General features: G+C 47.0%; 8 protein-coding genes across 8 annotated transcripts; 4 read left to right on the top strand and 4 right to left on the bottom strand.

Moving 5' to 3' along the window:
* Positions 1–1,011: 1,011 nt before the first annotated feature.
* litaf (Lipopolysaccharide-induced tumor necrosis factor-alpha factor-like protein) lies at positions 1,012–1,873 on the top strand (the record flags this gene model as incomplete). The annotated part of the gene is made up of 4 exons (XM_031148471.1): positions 1,012–1,039; positions 1,099–1,186; positions 1,243–1,644; positions 1,714–1,873. The coding sequence occupies 4 exons, from the start codon at positions 1,012–1,014 to the stop codon at positions 1,871–1,873; spliced, it is 678 nt and encodes a 225-aa protein (XP_031006736.1).
* Positions 1,874–3,580: 1,707 nt separating this feature from the next.
* LHYA1_G003500 (uncharacterized protein) lies at positions 3,581–4,306 on the top strand (the record flags this gene model as incomplete). Its single annotated transcript, XM_031148470.1, has 1 exon — positions 3,581–4,306. The coding sequence occupies one exon, from the start codon at positions 3,581–3,583 to the stop codon at positions 4,304–4,306; it is 726 nt and encodes a 241-aa protein (XP_031006735.1).
* Positions 4,307–4,627: 321 nt separating this feature from the next.
* Positions 4,628–6,310, bottom strand: YLL058W (putative cystathionine gamma-synthase; the record flags this gene model as incomplete). The annotated part of the gene is made up of 2 exons (XM_031148469.1): positions 4,628–6,073; positions 6,131–6,310. 2 exons carry the CDS (start codon positions 6,308–6,310, stop codon positions 4,628–4,630), a joined length of 1,626 nt encoding a protein of 541 aa, XP_031006739.1.
* Positions 6,311–7,498: 1,188 nt separating this feature from the next.
* LHYA1_G003498 (uncharacterized protein) lies at positions 7,499–8,473 on the bottom strand (the record flags this gene model as incomplete). The annotated part of the gene is made up of 1 exon (XM_031148468.1): positions 7,499–8,473. One exon carries the CDS (start codon positions 8,471–8,473, stop codon positions 7,499–7,501), a length of 975 nt encoding a protein of 324 aa, XP_031006738.1.
* Positions 8,474–9,350: 877 nt separating this feature from the next.
* speG (Spermidine N(1)-acetyltransferase) lies at positions 9,351–9,959 on the top strand (the record flags this gene model as incomplete). Its single annotated transcript, XM_031148467.1, has 1 exon — positions 9,351–9,959. One exon carries the CDS (start codon positions 9,351–9,353, stop codon positions 9,957–9,959), a length of 609 nt encoding a protein of 202 aa, XP_031006741.1.
* A 307-nt stretch (positions 9,960–10,266) lies between these two features.
* Positions 10,267–11,134, bottom strand: LHYA1_G003496 (uncharacterized protein; the record flags this gene model as incomplete). The annotated part of the gene is made up of 3 exons (XM_031148466.1): positions 10,267–10,598; positions 10,646–10,943; positions 10,997–11,134. 3 exons carry the CDS (start codon positions 11,132–11,134, stop codon positions 10,267–10,269), a joined length of 768 nt encoding a protein of 255 aa, XP_031006740.1.
* A 277-nt stretch (positions 11,135–11,411) lies between these two features.
* Positions 11,412–12,669, top strand: LHYA1_G003495 (uncharacterized protein; the record flags this gene model as incomplete). The annotated part of the gene is made up of 2 exons (XM_031148465.1): positions 11,412–11,538; positions 11,723–12,669. The coding sequence occupies 2 exons, from the start codon at positions 11,412–11,414 to the stop codon at positions 12,667–12,669; spliced, it is 1,074 nt and encodes a 357-aa protein (XP_031006743.1).
* A 3,917-nt stretch (positions 12,670–16,586) lies between these two features.
* VCX1_1 (Vacuolar calcium ion transporter) lies at positions 16,587–18,165 on the bottom strand (the record flags this gene model as incomplete). Its single annotated transcript, XM_031148464.1, has 3 exons — positions 16,587–17,328; positions 17,393–17,594; positions 17,697–18,165. 3 exons carry the CDS (start codon positions 18,163–18,165, stop codon positions 16,587–16,589), a joined length of 1,413 nt encoding a protein of 470 aa, XP_031006742.1.
* Positions 18,166–18,219: the final 54 nt, after the last annotated feature.

Here is an 18,219-nt window from a genome sequence, read left to right as displayed (position 1 = left end):
CAGTGACTATCAAACTGTATAGGTATCTACCAACGGAGGGAGGTATCGTAGAATATGTTTCGCCGTGGAGAAAAGCGCATTCGAATTAGACAGCTACACGTACAGAGTATTTTCCTATGGCACAAAGTATGCCTAGGCTACTCATACTCACATCACATCCTCAGCCCATCCATTGTCCGTCTTTACACTTTTCCAATCTTAGCCAATCGCGATATTCAGCCTTTCAGCTGATGTCCCGAAGAGGCTAAGACTCTTGCCACATCTGCAAGTTGTCGGCTTGCCAAGCCTCTCAGTACCGTTTTTCGCTTCTTAATTCCTCATATTGCTTTCTGGTCTGGACTTCAAGACGGGGCCGTGCAGTCACCGGACGCTAAAAGGTGGTACCATAACTGAAAGATTATGGATTTCGAAGCTATTATAATAAAGCGAATAGATGAATTGTTGTATGCGGGTTTTCAATGCTTCTTACATATAAGATATAGTGTTGCGCCGAATAGTTTTGGACGCAGGTTGCCTCAAGAACTGATTAGAGTTGGAGTAAGAGGCGCACTTTATAAGCCGCATCAGTGTGCCTTACGGAGTACGAAGTCTAAATTTAAATGGTGGGGGTACCAGACAGGGCTGCCATCGGCGGCTGGATTTCCATCCCACACCTTCGCAGCATCTCATTCGCTACAAGTGTACTATTTATTAGTTTATCACCGGGTCTCGAATGCAGCATGCTTCAGCCTCCACAGGGATACCGCCGTAGTATTAAAGGCGCAATGTACACAAAGCAGACTTAGCCTTATAATGGGTAAGCCCTTTTATGACTGATGGATCTTAGTACGCCACATCCATTTTCTACTATGCATTCCTTGGAGACGCCCCACACAGTCGTGCTTCGCTGGCGTTTAAGTCAACGCTCATAAAGCCCCCCTTCCCCACCGAGGCTCGCGATTCTCTGAAGTTCTTTGATAAGTATCCAGCACATCTAAACTTCCCCCTTTAATTCAAGTACATCCACTCAAAATGGCAACCCAATACCAAGAAACAAAAAGTGCGTTCTTCCATCTTCAGCTCTACTTCAACACATCCACAAATACTGACATTGCACAGTCTTGCCTGAATACAGCGCCCAAGAAATGCAGCAGCCAATGCCACAACAACCCCAACAGTTCATCGCCCACCCTCAATCCCCTCCTCCGTGGGTCTTTGCTTTGGTCCCCCATTCCCCTCATATGCCCTCTAACAAACCTCCAGCGGCCAGCAACAATACTACCAACCACAACCCCCCCAGCAACCTGGCCAAGCTCAACCCCAAGTACTTTACGTGCAATCCCCACCAACGCCCGGGCCCGGTTTCCCTCCTCAATCACCACCCCCACCAGGATTCTCCCCACAACAGCAGCAAGCAGGGGTCCCACAACAACAATATTTCGATCCTAAAGGCTTCCAGCAACCCCAGACCCAGCAAATGCATCCTCAGCAAGTGCATCCTCAGCAACCTCAACATCCCCAAGCCCAAGGTCAGGCTCCGGGCCGTACATACCAAAATGCGACGCCTTTGCCTTCACTAGGCCGCACCCCAGCACCCGTCGATTGCCCAACATGTGGACAACGGGCTATGACCAGAATCACATATGTAGCGGGAGGGTATACGCAGTAAGTATCCTTGTTCTGCATATAGTTGTACTGTATGAGTGGAACAGATTTTGCTGATCAAACGAACAGTGCTTGGGCAGCGGGGTTGTGCGTGTTTACGTGGTTCTTCTGCTTCGTGCCGTATCTGATTGATGGCATGAAGAACGTGGATCACCATTGTGGAAATTGCGGCGTTATGCTTGCTACGTGGCATAAGAGCGGGAGTGTCGATGTGCATCAACATGCTTAAGGGGTCTATTTGCTTGTTGTGTGTCTTTTATGCTAGCTCTTATTTGGTCTGGGTTTCATTTGGTTTTTGTTCTTTGTATTTAAATAATGGCGTCCATACCTTTTACTCGGAACAATACCAAGCTTCATAATTGCTTCTTTTAAAACCTATCTTCAATCGCAATGACTAACTCGTATATCAATTTCATATTTCTAATCTAATCTTCTGATATCACTTATAGTTCAATATCATTCTTTTCAGACCCATGAACTGGGCGCCTGGTCATTGCCGAGAGCTCGAGCCTGTACCAGTGGAAATTCCACCTTTGATTTCCTAGAGAAATAGATAGCTAGGTAGATATCTAGGGAGAGTGCTTACTTTTCGATTCGCACACTCCTGCAAGAAACCAAACGCCAATCCCTGACTCGAGCCATCACCACTTTTACTCTGCAGCTCCAATGTCTGCACCGCCGCACCAGCTGTTTGAAATGCCGGCACCAAGCTAGTAAGATAATATATCATCGTGAGGACTCCAAACACGATGGTAATCTTTAGCGTACGGCGGGCGATGTTGTTGCTTATTACATCTCGAAGCGCTGCCCGTAGAAGCGGTTTCTCGACTCGTTGAAGAAATACTTCACGGGCCTTCAATATCTTTGGGGCATACCGGTTTGATGGTTCTTCTTCTAAGCCTTCCGGCGCTTTCAGAAATTGTTTTCTCAATGGTGATAAGGCTGGAAGTGGTATCGACACTCCCAGACTTGTCGTTTCTTGGACAGTCATGCTTGGCCTAATAGTCCGAGCATCCGTTCAGGGGACGTGAGTATATCTAAAGGTCTACTTTAGGGGAAAATGATAGTAAAAGGAGAAGGCCACCTTGGAAATTTCGAAAAGAAGGACGAGGTCGCGACAAAAGGTTGATGGGCAGGCTGCTTTAAGCTTGCGTTGAAAGCCTTGGGGTACGCCTTGGACAACGCAGATGTATAGTAGTTGGTAGGTCAACATTTTTCTCTTGTTTCGGTGTAAGCACACCCGAAAGGCACCCTTGGTATCAGCGATATTCTGCCAGGCCACATCACTTACTATGAATCTAGAGTCGCAAAACTTCACTTCCAAGACGTCTCTCTCGCTAACCAGTTTTAACAGCGCTCAAGTTAATCAAATGCAAGTCACACTCAAGAAGTTTACCCTGCGGTTTTTACTGCTCTCTCCACAAGAAGGCCCCACTCGAAGAAGCATAATGAAGAGCCTAAACAGCCTACGTACTACAGTTATCACAACTAGCACTTAATAGGTATATCTATATGCAGAACCTTCCTTGGCGAGTTTATCTGCCTTTTTGTTACTGATGATAGATCCAGTCTATTTTCATATAGATCATCAGAAACTATTTAGATTCAAGTCTTCTATGTCTAATTTTCGATGTGGACTCACATAATCCCTAATTCAGTAATGTGTTCCCTAAACCCAAATCTCAACCCACTCTTTGCCGAGATTAAATGATCGACGTTTAAGTAACACACCGAACCCAATGTATTGTGGAATCGTCATATAAAACTGTGGCGGTGCTACTAAGTATAGAAGTGACGATGTCTTGATCGGCGTGAAACTTCTTGCAGACCCCACCTTGTTTTGAGGCTATGTAGCCAACTCACAGAGCGCTGAATATCACAACCCGAAAAGACTAGGATTGGAAAGGCTGTGCTATAGATAAATATTTCACATGACATGGTTATGAGCATTATAAGCCCAAAAGCCGGCACAGCACACAATTGCCAAAAGAAAGGTCATTACTCGCAACAGCCACATCGAAACAAGATGGAAAACCACCCAGAAATCCCTCAGCAACCAGAAAGCATAAGCCAGAGTCGAACCCTCCAAGTCGACTTCACATGGAAGAAATGGAAAGCCCTGATTTCAGAAAAAGACGACCCTGCATCAAAACCAGTCTACATAATCGATTTCCCCTTCAAAACAGCACCTTCTCTAGTCGTCAAATCCGCCGCCGACGATTCAACAATCGGTACGGGGACTCTGCGCCCGATATCCATCAACGCCTCCTGCGAACTGCACGGGTCACCCATCGAACTAACCGCGCAGAAGCGGTTCAAAACCCAATACACGCATCTCTCACACTCATTCTCCGACACAGATGCGCCGGTCCCCATGCACTGGACCAGCAGCAGCGGCTTCACGACCTGGAATTTTATCTGCCTAGACCAGAACCAGTTGCCCGTGGCAAAGTTCTCGGCAAGTGTATGGGCGGTGAAGAAGATAGGGAATATTGAGTTTTTGGGAGAGAAAGCTATGAGCGATGCTGCGAGAGATGAGATTGTTGTCACGGGATTCACTTTGTATTGTTGTATGCTGCTGCGTTGTAATAGTGTTCTGTCCTTGTTTGGTGCTGTTTTCTCACGGCCGGGGCATGATGACAAGGGTAAATTGGGGTCATAATTAGGCGTTAGGATGTGAGCGACATTAGGCTTTGGAGTCTGAGACTTAGCAGCTTAGGTGCGCTATGGTAAAGTCTTGTATAGTATCAAACTGAAAGTCCAACTTCATCAAGGAAGGCAGCTTGCGAAAACCAAAATTTCATTGTCATGTCAATATGAAAGAGTGATACTGAATCATTGGAGGCAGCACAGCCAAAAGGATGATTGTGTCCTGAAAGACGTCTACTTGCATGAAGTACATTCAATAACGTCCTCATTTTGATCATATAAACCGGGATACGATCGATCCCAAGAACACCTACTAACACCAATTCAACGTCTTTCAAGTCTCCTTCACTCTCGTAGCATCCGCAGCCACCAGCCCTTTCTCAAAGTCTTTTATTAACAACTCAATATCCTCCAACCCAGGAGCGATCCGCATTTGCGTCTCCTTCAAACCATACGGCTTCACGGCCGCCAAATCCTGACCATAGATACCCTTCACGTACGACAAAGCTAGCGTCCAATGGGCCCCGAGATGCGGGCTAAAATGTACGTTTGCGTTATCATAGAAGGCTGCCATTGCATCCAAAGTATCGAATTCGAAACTGAATAGACAACCATAGCCTGGAGTGAAATCTGCTGTTGCGGGGCGCATTCGCTCCTTGTAGTATGGGAGAGACGGAGAGGTTGTGGTGTAGTATACTTTGGAAACGGTGCTCGTTGGGTCGGCTGCTTTCGTTTGGAGGTATTCTACAAGGCGGAGGGTGTTGCTGTTGAGGATCTTGGAACGGGCTAGATAGTCTCTACTGTTGTGTTCAAGGGCTACGGCGTCGGGGTTGGCCAGGTCATTGCGGTAAAATTCTTGGTACATGGATTTAAGTTCAGTATATCTTGATCCGGAAGGATTCAGGACTGCACTCGCGGCCATGACATCGGCATAGCCGCTGAACGATTTTGTCAAGGATGTTATAACGACATCAGCAACCCCAAGAACGTCTACGTTGCAAAAGCTTCCAATGGTATCGTCAACGATTAGCAATGATCCGTACTTGTTCGCCAGCTTCCGCAACCGACCCAGATTCGGCGTGACGAGTAAGGGATTTGCTGGAAACTCGGTCCATATGGCTTGGACCTTCCTGCCCTCTTCGATCTCAGATGTCAGATAATTTTCAAGTTCATTGAGTTGCTCATTGCCAAGCGCAAAGAGCCTGAAATTCGGACCAAAATCATCGAAGACGTGAAGTGTCGAATGGAACGCATATCCAAACAATACACTGCCGCCGTTTTGCTTCTTCAACAGATATCGGTGGAGGCCATAGATGGCTGCCATCCCGGTCTTGAACAGATAGACATCTTCTGGGGAGACCTTTGCCTCCCGTGATGGGCCAACAGGAGCACGTTCGAGAAGACCGGCAATACGTTCTTGAATCTGACCGTGGGCTGGGGACTGTTCCACTTTTGGTGGTGGCGTAGAATCACCGATGACCTGATGAAGCAAGTTGATCCTATCGAGGCATTCTTCCGCTAATCGGCTTGAAATACCAGTTCCAGCATTCTGCCAGAAACTATTGAGTGTTGGATATCTGGCGGCAGGAAATAAGACTGTGTGTAGTCGCACGTGAATGTCAAAGACCCGGATCGAAATCTCTTCTGGCGGTACGACGTTCTCGCCGCGTTTAGGATTGATTGCAAACTCTACGCATTCTGCAGCAGAACTTGAAGAAGCGAAAATGAAGAGGATTTGATTTTCTGCAGCTTCCATGTGCTTCAAGATTGCTGCGGCGAGCTGGTGGTTTCCTACATCAGCTGAATCAGTGAAATTTGGAGGATATGACATACATACATTCTTCACGTCTTTATTCATCATCATCCGTGGATATACACTTTTCAACTGCCCCAAGAGCTCTTGATCTCGAGCTACGAAACGGAGCAGATTGCTCCACAGAGGAAGATGAAAGGTGATTGCATGCCGAGGAGCCGGAGGAATGGCACGCCCAAACTCAGTTTCAATTTTGGCAGACATTTTGCTGCTCAAGGATCCGGCTGACGATCAATTCGATTTGATGTTGACGTTGATTTAATATTGTGGAAGAGGATGAAATGTAACGCCGATGGTGAATTGAATCCTACGGGATGATGCGGCCGCTACGAGTACTAGCTTGTAAGCCCTAAACTCGTATCGTACAACTGATAGGTTGGATTTCTCAGTACTTCTGACATGCGCGACCGTAGCTGTAGCTGTAGCTGTAGCTGTAGCTGGAACATTATTCTATATCAAACTGTTTGTAAATTTCACTAGAAAATGGGAAGCATTATTGAGACTCCTTGCGTATAGTGCTTCACTCAACCATGATAGATAGAGGCGTGCCACATGATGAATCACATGACGTCCTATACCTACTTGTAATGATCATCCTTAGCTTGCTTGACCCAAGCGAGAGATGCAATTGATTTTTATAGGATGTCTACCACACCGGGGCTGTGATCCGCTGAGTAAGACGGCAGATTCGGGCAGTGAGAGTAATACCTACCAGAGTAGTACGTACATCTGGAAAAAAGCCGAGTTAATAAAACTCTTTTGACAAGTCAATTTTGAAAATCGAAGAAGATGTGTCTTGCTGGCACCTAGCGTTTATCACTTGAAAGAAAATAAGTAAAGGAATGAAAAGGCTCATTGTCTACATGACGTTTAATGGAGAAATAGGCCTAGAGACAACGGTTGATTGGAGGACCCGCTTGGGTAATAATGCAAACATTCACAGTATACTGCTATGCAACGGTTCGTTCAAAATCCAAATGTTAGCAAGCTTTATGTTTTCAGTCTTGGCGTCTTTGCCAGCAGCCTTGCTTGCGCTACCTTTCCAAGAACGCAGGCCTGACCCAGCCCGTCAAAGTAAAGCCAACAATGTTACAGCCTTTGATCATTGCCCAGATACAGACCTGATATAAATAAATTGAGGTGAATTGACCTTGCCCGCATAGAACGGCGATAGGATACGAAACATCCATCTGACACATCGACAGACGTTGACGCAGCTTAGAATCTTCAAGCCAGATAATTTGACAAAGCTACATGAGCTTTTACAATTATCCAAGATATGCCTCCTGGTGCAGCGAGGCAACAAGAAGGGCATATTGCAATTTTATTGGCGAATATTTGGAGGCGCGGTAGCTTGTATTGATTAATGGTGTAGTTGAGTCAGAATAGTCCTCACCCAAAAGTGTTACTGTTGCCGAAAGCACCGCTAGGTGAATCTTGTCGCAGGTGGGAAACCATACCGCATTGTTCCTCAACTCGAAGGATTGCTTCCAAGAGAGGTTTCCCATCCACGTCTTCACTCGACTTGTCCATGTAAGCGGCTACCGAGTTCATGAGGGGAATCAAGACATCCCGAGGGACAGTCGTGCGTCCACCAATTGCAATAGATTCAACCAGTGAGCGAATATCGTTCTTGATGATTTTTGCATGCTCTTCCTGATCATCTACCTTCTTGCCAAGATTTTCAGGCCAAATTGTCCTCGGATCAATAGATATAATCTCCGCCAAGTGTGCAACTCTCTCCTCAGGGTGCGGCTGCTTCAATGAATATCGGACGTCAGTTACATGCTGCCTAGTCGAGAATTTGCCGCCAGCAGATGACATAGCGGATTGCTTAGCATTATTGGCGTGCATGCGGGTCATGAATCTCCCACCTGCAGCATCGAGAGCGTCGCCTACGAAAAGCGCATCATGACCAAACAGCTGGACGCTTCGCATATTCCTGTATATGTCCGCCGGCATGTGGCCCTTGGCCGCCTCTACGGCAGCTGCTGCTTTCAAGAAAGAGTTGATTTTGATGCCATCGGATTCATCGATCGTGTGCGAGTGAAGCCAATCGCACTCCTTTTGACTTGAGTGTTCAAAGCGGTAATGGTCAGGTATGTCTGGAAGTCCGTGGAAGAACTTCGCCTTCACCCTACATGTACAAGTTCCTCCTTCCCGGCGCTGCCTCTTGCTGACAGGATTAACGCCTCGGGAGGGTTCGTTTTCAAGCTTCCGCGCGAACCGACAGGCAAATCGTATGGAGTTGTACGGGATTTTGTCCTTGCCGACAACGTTGATCTCATCATATCTTGACCATATATTATCGACCATAGGCCAGTATCTTTCGAACACATCTGCGCGCATAGAGAATGGGACCGGCATTTCGAAAAGAAAATTGCGCATCTTCTCCGTGTCAAGAGGAATCTGGAGGCAGCTGGACGGCATGATACCGGAGAGCTGGCGGGCAACTACACACAGGCCTCTCCGTGACAGGTTTCAAGGAGGTCGTTCCAACCGCGTATACAGATACATTCGCAAATGTATTACATTGGGTTGCAAGGCGAGGAGCAGATATGAGTAGGAAAAACTTCCTGAAGCTTACGACGGTGAAGTGAGAGCTGGTGGAGTGAGCTGTGGCTTACCTAAGCTGAATACCCCTCACACGTGACTGTGCCCCTTTTCCCAATGACCTCGACCTCCTCTCTTTCATTCTTTTAGTCGTAATCACTCATGCTTTTTCTCGGTGGTCTCTAGCTGTAAGCTAGCATAGACCTTTTCATTGTTGAGCGCCGCAACAGGTCGATAAGCCTATACGAACTAGATAAGCCCTATCCCTAACAGGGTCAAACGTAGAGTGTACTTACAATGAAAGTTCGGAGTTCGTTTGCGAATCGGCTTCGGCAAAGTACACAGTAATATCGGAACCCGGTCCCTCCTTTGCCGTCTTTACGGGTTTTGATCCTGAATGTGAAGGATAACTGATAGAGAATTAGTAGCTTTCACATTGCTATTAGTGTAGATGCTTAGCATTCGTTGTGGTGTTGCGTATGCGAAGAGGTTATGCCCCTTCGCTGACTAGAGCATCAATCGGGCATAAGCATCTCCGTCTACTAGTGTAGTAAGGCGTATAAGTATGTAGAGTATATGACTCAGTGTCAGCATTTTGATAGAATCTCAAAGGCTTTTAAGGCACTTGGAGCGCACACTTTTCAGACATTGAATAATTTTGGGACCGTTATTTTACATTATCCAACACAAAATGGCAGACGCCTTCCACTCAGCAAGGCTCACTTACCGTGCCATTGAAGAAAACGAGGAAGACACGTCCTTCATCCACTCACTTCGTCTTGACTCTGCTCTTCGCGCAAACAGTGAGACTATGATATTCAAGCCAGTAAACAAAGCTTCGAGTGCAAAGGCTGCCGCACACTACCGCGATAAAAATCTTATTAGTGTCTTGATATGCCTCCAGGTTACATCCGCGAAGGAGGGAGCAGAAGTCTCAATACCAGCGACAAAACCAATCGGATTGATCAACTTGCATCCCGGGTTTGAACAAGGCCGGGAGCAGCACCGCAACGCTGATATAGGCGTCAAGATTGCGGCCGACTACCAGCGTAAGGGATACGGGGGTGAAGCTATCAAATGGATACTCGGTTGGGCTTTTAAATATGGGGGCTTGCACCGTGTGGGAATCAGCTGCGCTTCCCATAATCCTGGTGCGCGACGATTATATGAAAGCTTAGGTTTTGAGTACGAGGGTGCGAAGAGGGAGTCTTTTTGGTATGATGGCGCGTGGCGTGATGAGCTTATTTTGTCGATGCTGGAGAATGAATGGCGTAAGATAGTTCAAGAGGAAAAGTCTTGAAGATTGCTATTCTCCTTGCGACAGACGCAAATTAATAAGTAATCAAAGGAGCAAACTAGATTGAAAGTATAGATAGGTTGCGATTCGGAAAAGATTGCTACAGTATTACACAATTATCATCCACTAGGATATCTTGATCCAAAGAAACGTATGGAGCCTAGACATCGAGAGTTCTTTCATCGACGTACCCGTCCACTGGGGTTAGGGAAAATTGCATACATTTCACCCTATAATAATAGATTTGGTATCCTGACCCCAACGCCGTGCTAAGAGTCAAACACAAATATCCAACAAATACATCCCTCACTCAATAATCTTCTTCCCCACCAGCGTCACCATCATCGCCGTCGTCCCCGTTGTCAAAGTACTGCTCGGCATTATAGTCATCGCCCAACTCGTCGTCGTCGAAGTCATCGTCTACAGGTTCCTCTTCCTGCTCATCTTCGTCCAATTCCTCCAGGTCCTCCTCGCCAGCAGTCATAGCATCAATTCGTGCTAGAATGTCGGTCTTTTTCGAGGCAGGGTCCTTAAGCTTCTGGCGACTTCTTGCGCCGTTTAGGGTAAGTGTTTTCTGCCGTTTGACGTTTTCTTCTTCGCCATTGAGTGTAGACCAGAGTTCTTCTGGAAAGAGTCGGTTGTCTAATAGCTGTTAGAGGTGGCTCATGAGGGGAGTCGGTGACGCTTACTGAAAGGACGGCCGGAAAGCTTTGGGACCAGATTCTTCGGAGGCGCATATCTATCGGAATACGTCTCTACACCTTCAGTGAAAGGATCCATAGTCGCCTTCTTGTCGCTCCCATACTGCGCATTGAATTGATCTTCGCCAAAGATCTTGATTGGATTATCGACATTTCGTTTGGTAGGTTGGCTGTAGAGAGGTCCGCGATGGATTTGCTCTTGGAGAGTCTTCAGATGCCGTATCTGGCATTTCTCTCTCGCGGTAAGGGGTTTGGGCTTCTTGACATTGGCGCCGGTAGGATGCTCCTACATAATCATTAGAATTACGAGTCTAGTGAAGGAGGGGGCGGGATGCGCACTGGGAACAAGCCAATCTTGACGCCTTTGTTCTGTCGTATCTTGCGCGCCTCAGCTTCGAGGCCTTCATCCTGCTCCCATGTGGCACCCTTTAACCCTCCTCTACCACCGAATCCTCCGCGGCCCCCACGGAAGGACATTTGTGTTGCAGTGGTGGTGTGGTATCGTGCGTATCTTGCGATCTTCGAAGCTTTAGAAGGCTGTGAGTAAATTTTTGATGGGCGCAAAGTTATGGCGGGGTACAGTACAGGCACAGGCATACTCGTACCTAGATGCCGGTATATTTAGCGCCGGAGTGAGGGTTGCTGCGGCTCCGGGCTATCTTTTTGGGCGGAGTAAACTTCTGGAGCCTTGTCTTGTGTTGTTGTGCCCCAACACAGCTACGACAGCTACAACAACTACAATAGTTTCACCAACATGGAGGAAACACAGATACCCATTACGGGTCTCGAGGAGCTTGAGAGCCATTTGAAGCACATTATTGATGAGCCAGATACGCCTCTCAACGCCGATTTGTTTGATGAGGTAGAGTTGCAACTTACTGGTATGTACACGCTCTCTCAAGGCTCCGCTCGTATTTTAATCAAGAGCTATATCCTCTCTACTGGGCAGGTCATCAGAACTTGTGGCTCCGTCCCTCCCATCTCTAGTGGCAACGAAAACTTCACTCAACATATAGCGTCGCTGCCGTTATAATGCAAATGAAGAATACTGCTAACAGTTTCTAGACAGCAACATACCCCCTTTGATACCCCGCCTTCTCCCGAACGTCACTCAAATTCTGCTCACCTACGACAAGGATCCTGCAATTCTTGCAAGTCTCTCCATAAAACTTCTACGGCCCGTCCAATTCACCCAAGCTCTCACTCTGGCATCTGAAGATGCTCTTATTCAAGCTTTGCGATCCCACGCACCCTCTGCCAACATTCTTGGAATCGCCGTACTCGAAAAGGCATCTAGATCCCCTGGTGATACAGCGATATTGTCCATTATGAAAGGCGTGGTACAAAGCTTTGTACGGATATGGCTTAGCACACCACATGTTGAAGTGGGCGAGAAGGCGACTAAAGCACTTGGTGATTTGCTGGAGGTGGATTGCGATAAGAGATCTTCTGCTGGGATCGATACAAGAATGAGCGGAATACAATTAGCAGGTACCCCACCTGGCCAAGGATTGCTGTGGAGACGAATCTTCCAGGATCGAGACATCTATGGCTTGATCTTCTCGCTCTGCAGCTTCAAGACAGTCGGTACAGAGGAAGACCAGCTGGATGAAAGGCAAAAGTCATTGGCACAGGGTCGGCTGCTGAGGATTCTCCCAAGACTAGCGGCACTTGATTTCCATACCGTAACCCACACGCAGTTCCGTGAGATGGAAGCGCAATATGGCTTACAGGACGGAGATCATGGTCTGTTGTTCTTCGCCATGGTGGACATGGTGGACAAGCAAGACATCTTGATGCATCTCAACTTAATCGACATCTTCATTGAATTATTGGGAAATATGAGCATCACAGAGGTTACACAAACAACTTTGGACTATCTGGCTACCCTGACAAAAAAAGTCGCTGGATCAGATGGAGCACTTTATCAGTCCCTAGAGGCAATTTCCGTATCGCCAGACGCATCACCAGATCTCGTAGAGCTTTTGGTCAAATTGAGTCGATATCAATGAAGACCCCCACTTTCCTCAAGACACAATACTGTATGTATCCCTTGAGCAAATACCTAATTAGTAAATCCTTGCCTTGGGCCATGGGATCTACAGGACTGGTGGACTCCTCTTATGAGGCCCAGCCTCATCTACCCCGGAATACCTCGTTGTATCAAGCACTCGGCTCTTGCGGAAAAGAAACCGACTCGCTAAGAACTAAGTCACTAGGAAATTATCCTGAATCAATGTGCACGAGTAGTCACTTATATGGAGCCCTACCAGCTGTCTGGAACCTGTAATGCATGAATGAATAGGCATTGTTTCAATGTGGGGCTTTGTGATTGAATTGACGCCACAGAGTATGGCCCGAACTTACGATTTGTCTCAGTTGACGAACTTCGGATATGCAAAACTCTTCCACTTCCTACTGGTTCTTGTCATTCTACTTTGCCCAGTGACGGCATTGAATTTTCTTCTTAAATGTTGCAAGTTCAAAGCCTCGTAAAGCCTTTTTTCTTTTCTTTTACAAAACACGCAAGGGATTGAATCAATACTTCTGGTCTTGAATCACCCCTCGCAGGAGATCATTAGACCGGGAGATAGTAGAGCGAATCTTATGATTTTGGCCTATCTCCTCGGTAAGGGGGGTATGTCCTTCGGCCACCACCCTCAACAGAATCTACAGAGCACCTCCAGTACCCATGTGGAGCGGGGACACAATCAAGACATGCTCAGAAATTTCTTCTTGCCGTCTGAAGGGGACCGGACTGTTACATTGTCTCCCTTTATTCGAATACCTTCACCAGTAACATGGCCAACACGCCACCATGACCCCTAACCTTTTCCCTCTATATATATTTATTCCCCATGATATCGATGTACTTTCTATTCAACCGTCTCTTCAAGCATCTCTCTTTCTGCTTGACTTCTCATCGTCCTTTACTTCCTAGGTTTCGTTCCTTCTGCCTCGGGCTTTCCACAATGGGCGGACTTTCTCTAATTAAGGTCTTGTTGATCGGTGCTTTCTCCGTCGGTGCTGCCAATGCCCAGACAACGACTGTCGTTACTACTACCATTACCAGGCCGGTTACCATAGCTACCTTCACGTCATATGTTACTCTCAGAGGTACAGAGTGCTCCCCAAGCTCGCCTACCGGACCATACAACCACTCCTCGGTAGCCCCATCGACCAGCAGAGTGAGCAATTTCACAACCTCTACATTCGCCTTGACGAGTAGCATTTTCACCTATCCCACTCCAGTCTCCAGTCTCTCAATTATTAACGCTACTACGTCAATTCCGAGCAGCGGAGTGCCTCCATTCAGTAACGCCACAACATCTTCCAGTGCGAGCTCGAGCGGGGTCTTTTCAAGCTCCATTGTGTCAAATACGAGCTCGACTGCACTTTCCTCCAGTACTGCCGAAGCAAGCTCTCCGAGCTACAGCGTGTTCAAACCATCAAGCACGAGCGTTGGCATCTATCCAAATTCTTCCACCTTCATGACTAGCACCACGAGCTCGAGTTCTGCATCTGCAACATGTTTGTACTCATTTTCCCTTTTCAATGACTGCAACTAATGCATGTAGGCACGCCGCCTGTTCTTAGAAACGGCGGGTTTGAAGATGGTGTTGTCAGTCCTTGGGCACAAGTACCCGGAGTTGACGATTCCGTAAAACCACTAGTCGTCGGAGATAGCCGCGATACAGGAATTTCTACTTATGGAGAGCGTTACCTGTGAGTTACTTCACCCCACATCAAATAACTTGCTAAGTCTATTCTAGCGAAACATTTCTCTACGATAGCGGAATCACCTTAATACACCAAAATGTCACCGTCTGTCCCAGAACCCGATACACATTGTCTGTCTCCGGTCAAGTAGCCATCGATCCTGCTGCCGATCACAGCAAGCAGGTTCAAGTGCCCATCTGCTCGATCTTGATCTGCGACAACGTGAGCGGCGTCTGCAGCGAATCGGAGGAGGTCAATACTCAAGATTTCATTACAGTTACCAAGAGGTTCAGGACTAGCACTAACCAGCAGACCGCGGATATCTACGTTTATGCCGCTTGCGTTGGGACGAATTCAACGCACATCAATACCGTGTATTTGGACCAGATCAAGATCGAAGGAACTCTTTATTGAATGGGCAGACTAGGATTTATTCACTCCTTGACTTTGATCTGCGGGGTTATTGTTTCTTTTGTCTTGGTGTTTCAGCACCAGAGACAAGTGGTGTTACTATTTTTATTATCTTTAAAGGCTTCAGCAGAGTGTAACAGTATTTATACGCTATGTAATGCATGGCATAGGTTGGTTTAATAATAGCAAAATATACGATGAATACACACAAATCAATGCTTTATCTCATCTCCCAACTTGTGGCTTTTCGATCTGACATCTTATGCAAGACATGAAAATTCTTTGTTACACTCACCTGGTTCTCAGAAATCGATATATCATGTTCATAATCTTGGCGCATGTATTATGCGAGATTGATTGATGCATCAACTGCGCTCCTTGCATGAAGGTTTCTTGAAGATGCAGGAACTACCATGTATCAGATATCTTCATGAAGATCTATATCTCTGGAGAACTGATCCATAGAACGGTTCCCCCCTTTATAAGCCTAGCGCAGCCCCGTTCAGGAAGCGAGATAAAATCACGTGGTTCCACCATCAGTACTTGCATCGACGTTTCTCCTTTTGCCCACCGAGCATTTAAACTTGTAGGAAATAATCCACGAACTTCTCGGCAAGTGTAGAAACCTCATCCAAATCAACAGCTTTGAACTACATACTACTTCACTTCAACTCGAGTATTGCTTTTACCAACCCCACCTGTACGAAGGAAGCCAGCCAGCTCTACACCTCTAGATCCCTACCAGCACCACCACCAAAAGCGAAATAACAATCCTAACAGTAAGTACAAGTACCGCCACAGCACTACCCACCCTCACTCCACCCTATACCATCCGTCCGTCCGTCCTCACTATTCATCTTGAACAGGAAACCCGTCCTCCGTCCCTCTACTAACGCCAGAGCTTCCGTCCCGCATCTCATAGACCCCAAATCCTCCACTATGAAAACAAGCATCCCAAATGATATGCTACCCCGCCCTCGACCAACCCAGCGCTCAAACCAGCTACTAAGAATACAAAAAACTACCTACTCGCAACCTTGGCGAGATGCTTTGCAGATACATGTAGTATCCGCCGTTTTAGTTATAGGGAAAGATTCGCCGGAATTACACACTGTATAGTTGCTACTCTTATACATAAATCTACCCCTGTTCGAGTAAAGTGGCTTGGGATACGAGGAATATTCACAGTTTGCACATGTTAGACTCGTACTTTTAAAAAAAAGAGGTGACTGAGTTGGGGTGTCGAAATATTATGCAACAGGTAGCGAAGCAAAGGAGTCAGCAAGCTAGTGGTATGTTTATTTGGATATGGAAATGAGAAGCCGTTCGTGAAAAGGGAACAAGAAAGAAAGTAGGATATTTTTCCTAATATTCAGATACTGTTGGGATATATATGTCACGTGTACCACGTGACTTAGTGTAGCTTAGTAAGCGAAGAGGCATAACCTCTTCGTGTCCACAACACCACTAGAATACAAGACGGAGCAACCCAAAGATGACCATATAGACTAGACGACGAGCTAGTACGTGATCACGAAGTGATGCAACACCTGTGTTACCAACAGATACCAAAAGCACCACGCTATGATTGATATGCCGAACCAACTAAAGACCATGCGCAGATCGCTGAAACAATATGCAATGTTCATCTGATTCCGACTTAAACGATGATGGAATGTAGTTCCCTTCCGTAATAAACAACGCCATGCTCGCTCTTCCAACCGACCGACTGCGGCCCCCATATTTCAATTCAAAGCACTTTACCTACACCTGGCTATGTACGCCAGCCAAACTCTAATTACTCTCCGCCCTCCCCAGCCGATACAGTCTCGGCAGGATTAGGATAGTAGTAAGCCGCTACGGCAATAATGCAGTAAATAATCAAACACATCGCGCCCTCTAAATAATTCGATTTCTGATCTCTCAAGAAATTGCCCACGACGAGGATGGCAAGGATGAGTACGACGATCATGAAGACCTCAAAATTCAAATCCATGTCTTTGTCCAGGCCCCAGCCGACGATGACCACGAGAGGGGCGTTGAATAAGGCAGTTTGAATCGTGGCGCCAAGGACGTGTGATAGGGCGAAATTCATCTGGTTGTCCCACGCTTCATCTACAGCCGTCAAATGCTCTGCTGCCTTCTCGACGAGCGGGACTAGGATAAGACCCACAAAGGCATCCGAAACACCTTTCTCGACGATATTGGGGATGTGTTCGACCAGACCGATTGCGAGGAGTGTTACCAGGGCAATGGAGACGGCGAGGGCCACGACACACTCGGTGAAGGTCAGCTTGGGTTTGCGCAGATCTTTATGTCGGTCGTCGTCGTTTTCTTCGTCCAAGAGCAGGATGGCGTCGTAGATGCTGTGGTGTGTGCGTACTTGGAACCAGATGTAGATAGCATATGCCACAATGAGGAATATGGAGGCGATACGCGAGACATGCTTGGCTCTACTTTCTAGGTCTTCAGTGGTTTCGTTGCTGTCGCTTGCTTGAAGAGCTGCGAAGAATGCGGTAGGTACGGTAAGGCCGAGTCCTCTGTTGACTTTCGTTAGTTTACTGGTTGGGCTTGAGGATGACTACGGTTATAGTTATAACTTACGCTGTTAGCAGCAGACCGCTGCCCACTTCACTGATAGTGTCATCAAACTTTTGCTCTGCCCGCTTCAATCCACCAACGAAGAAACACATCCCAAGACACAGGAGAAGGGTAGCCAGAATGGAGCCAAGGATTGCTGCTTGAATGACTGAAAACTTATCCTCTGAGAGAAGAACCATAAAGAGAACAATCTCAACAATAGATCCTAGAGTAAAGTCCGAGTGTTAGTATTACTTCTCCCAGAACAGTCAGGAGTAATAGAGAAATCCCAACCCCAGAAACAAGGTTTCCTGATGAGTGTCCTTACCTAAAGTTGTTTCAACCAGAATACCAAATACTCTAGGCATTTTCCTGGCCAGCTCTTGCCCAGCAAACCCAATCAAATTGGCACAAGGAACCATAGCAATATAACAGAGCGCAAAAATGGTCACACCAAGATCTCTGCGCGAATACCGCACAGCCAAAGCCGCAGGTACGAAAGGCCAGAGCAGATTGACTGCGCGAGAAGCATCACTCGTCGACGACCAGCAGATTTTGAAGAAGTGTAGTGGGTGTATGCCTTTCCTGCCACTCTCGCCCTCGGGTGCAATGTGCTTGGTGATCTTATGGCCATTGTGGTTTACTTGGTGTCTGGGGAGGAAATCGTGTTTCTTAGCCGTCGTCGTCGTGTGGGCTTGCGGGGGTATTTCTGGATGTGCGGAATTCTTCAGTTCGATGGCTGGGTCTGCAGACGGGAAACTCGTAGGCTGGTGGTTTCGGTGGAAGAGGTTCGCCATGATGGCGGCGGCCGATGTGTGTCAAAGGGGGATATCGTTGTTGCTCGACGATGG

Source organism: Lachnellula hyalina, assembly GCF_007821495.1.
Source record: "Lachnellula hyalina strain CBS 185.66 chromosome Unknown contig00039, whole genome shotgun sequence".
Classification (NCBI taxonomy): domain Eukaryota; kingdom Fungi; phylum Ascomycota; class Leotiomycetes; order Helotiales; family Lachnaceae; genus Lachnellula; species Lachnellula hyalina.
The sequence above is the reverse complement of the archived record's forward strand: the minus strand, read 5'-3'. Positions and strand labels throughout refer to the sequence as shown.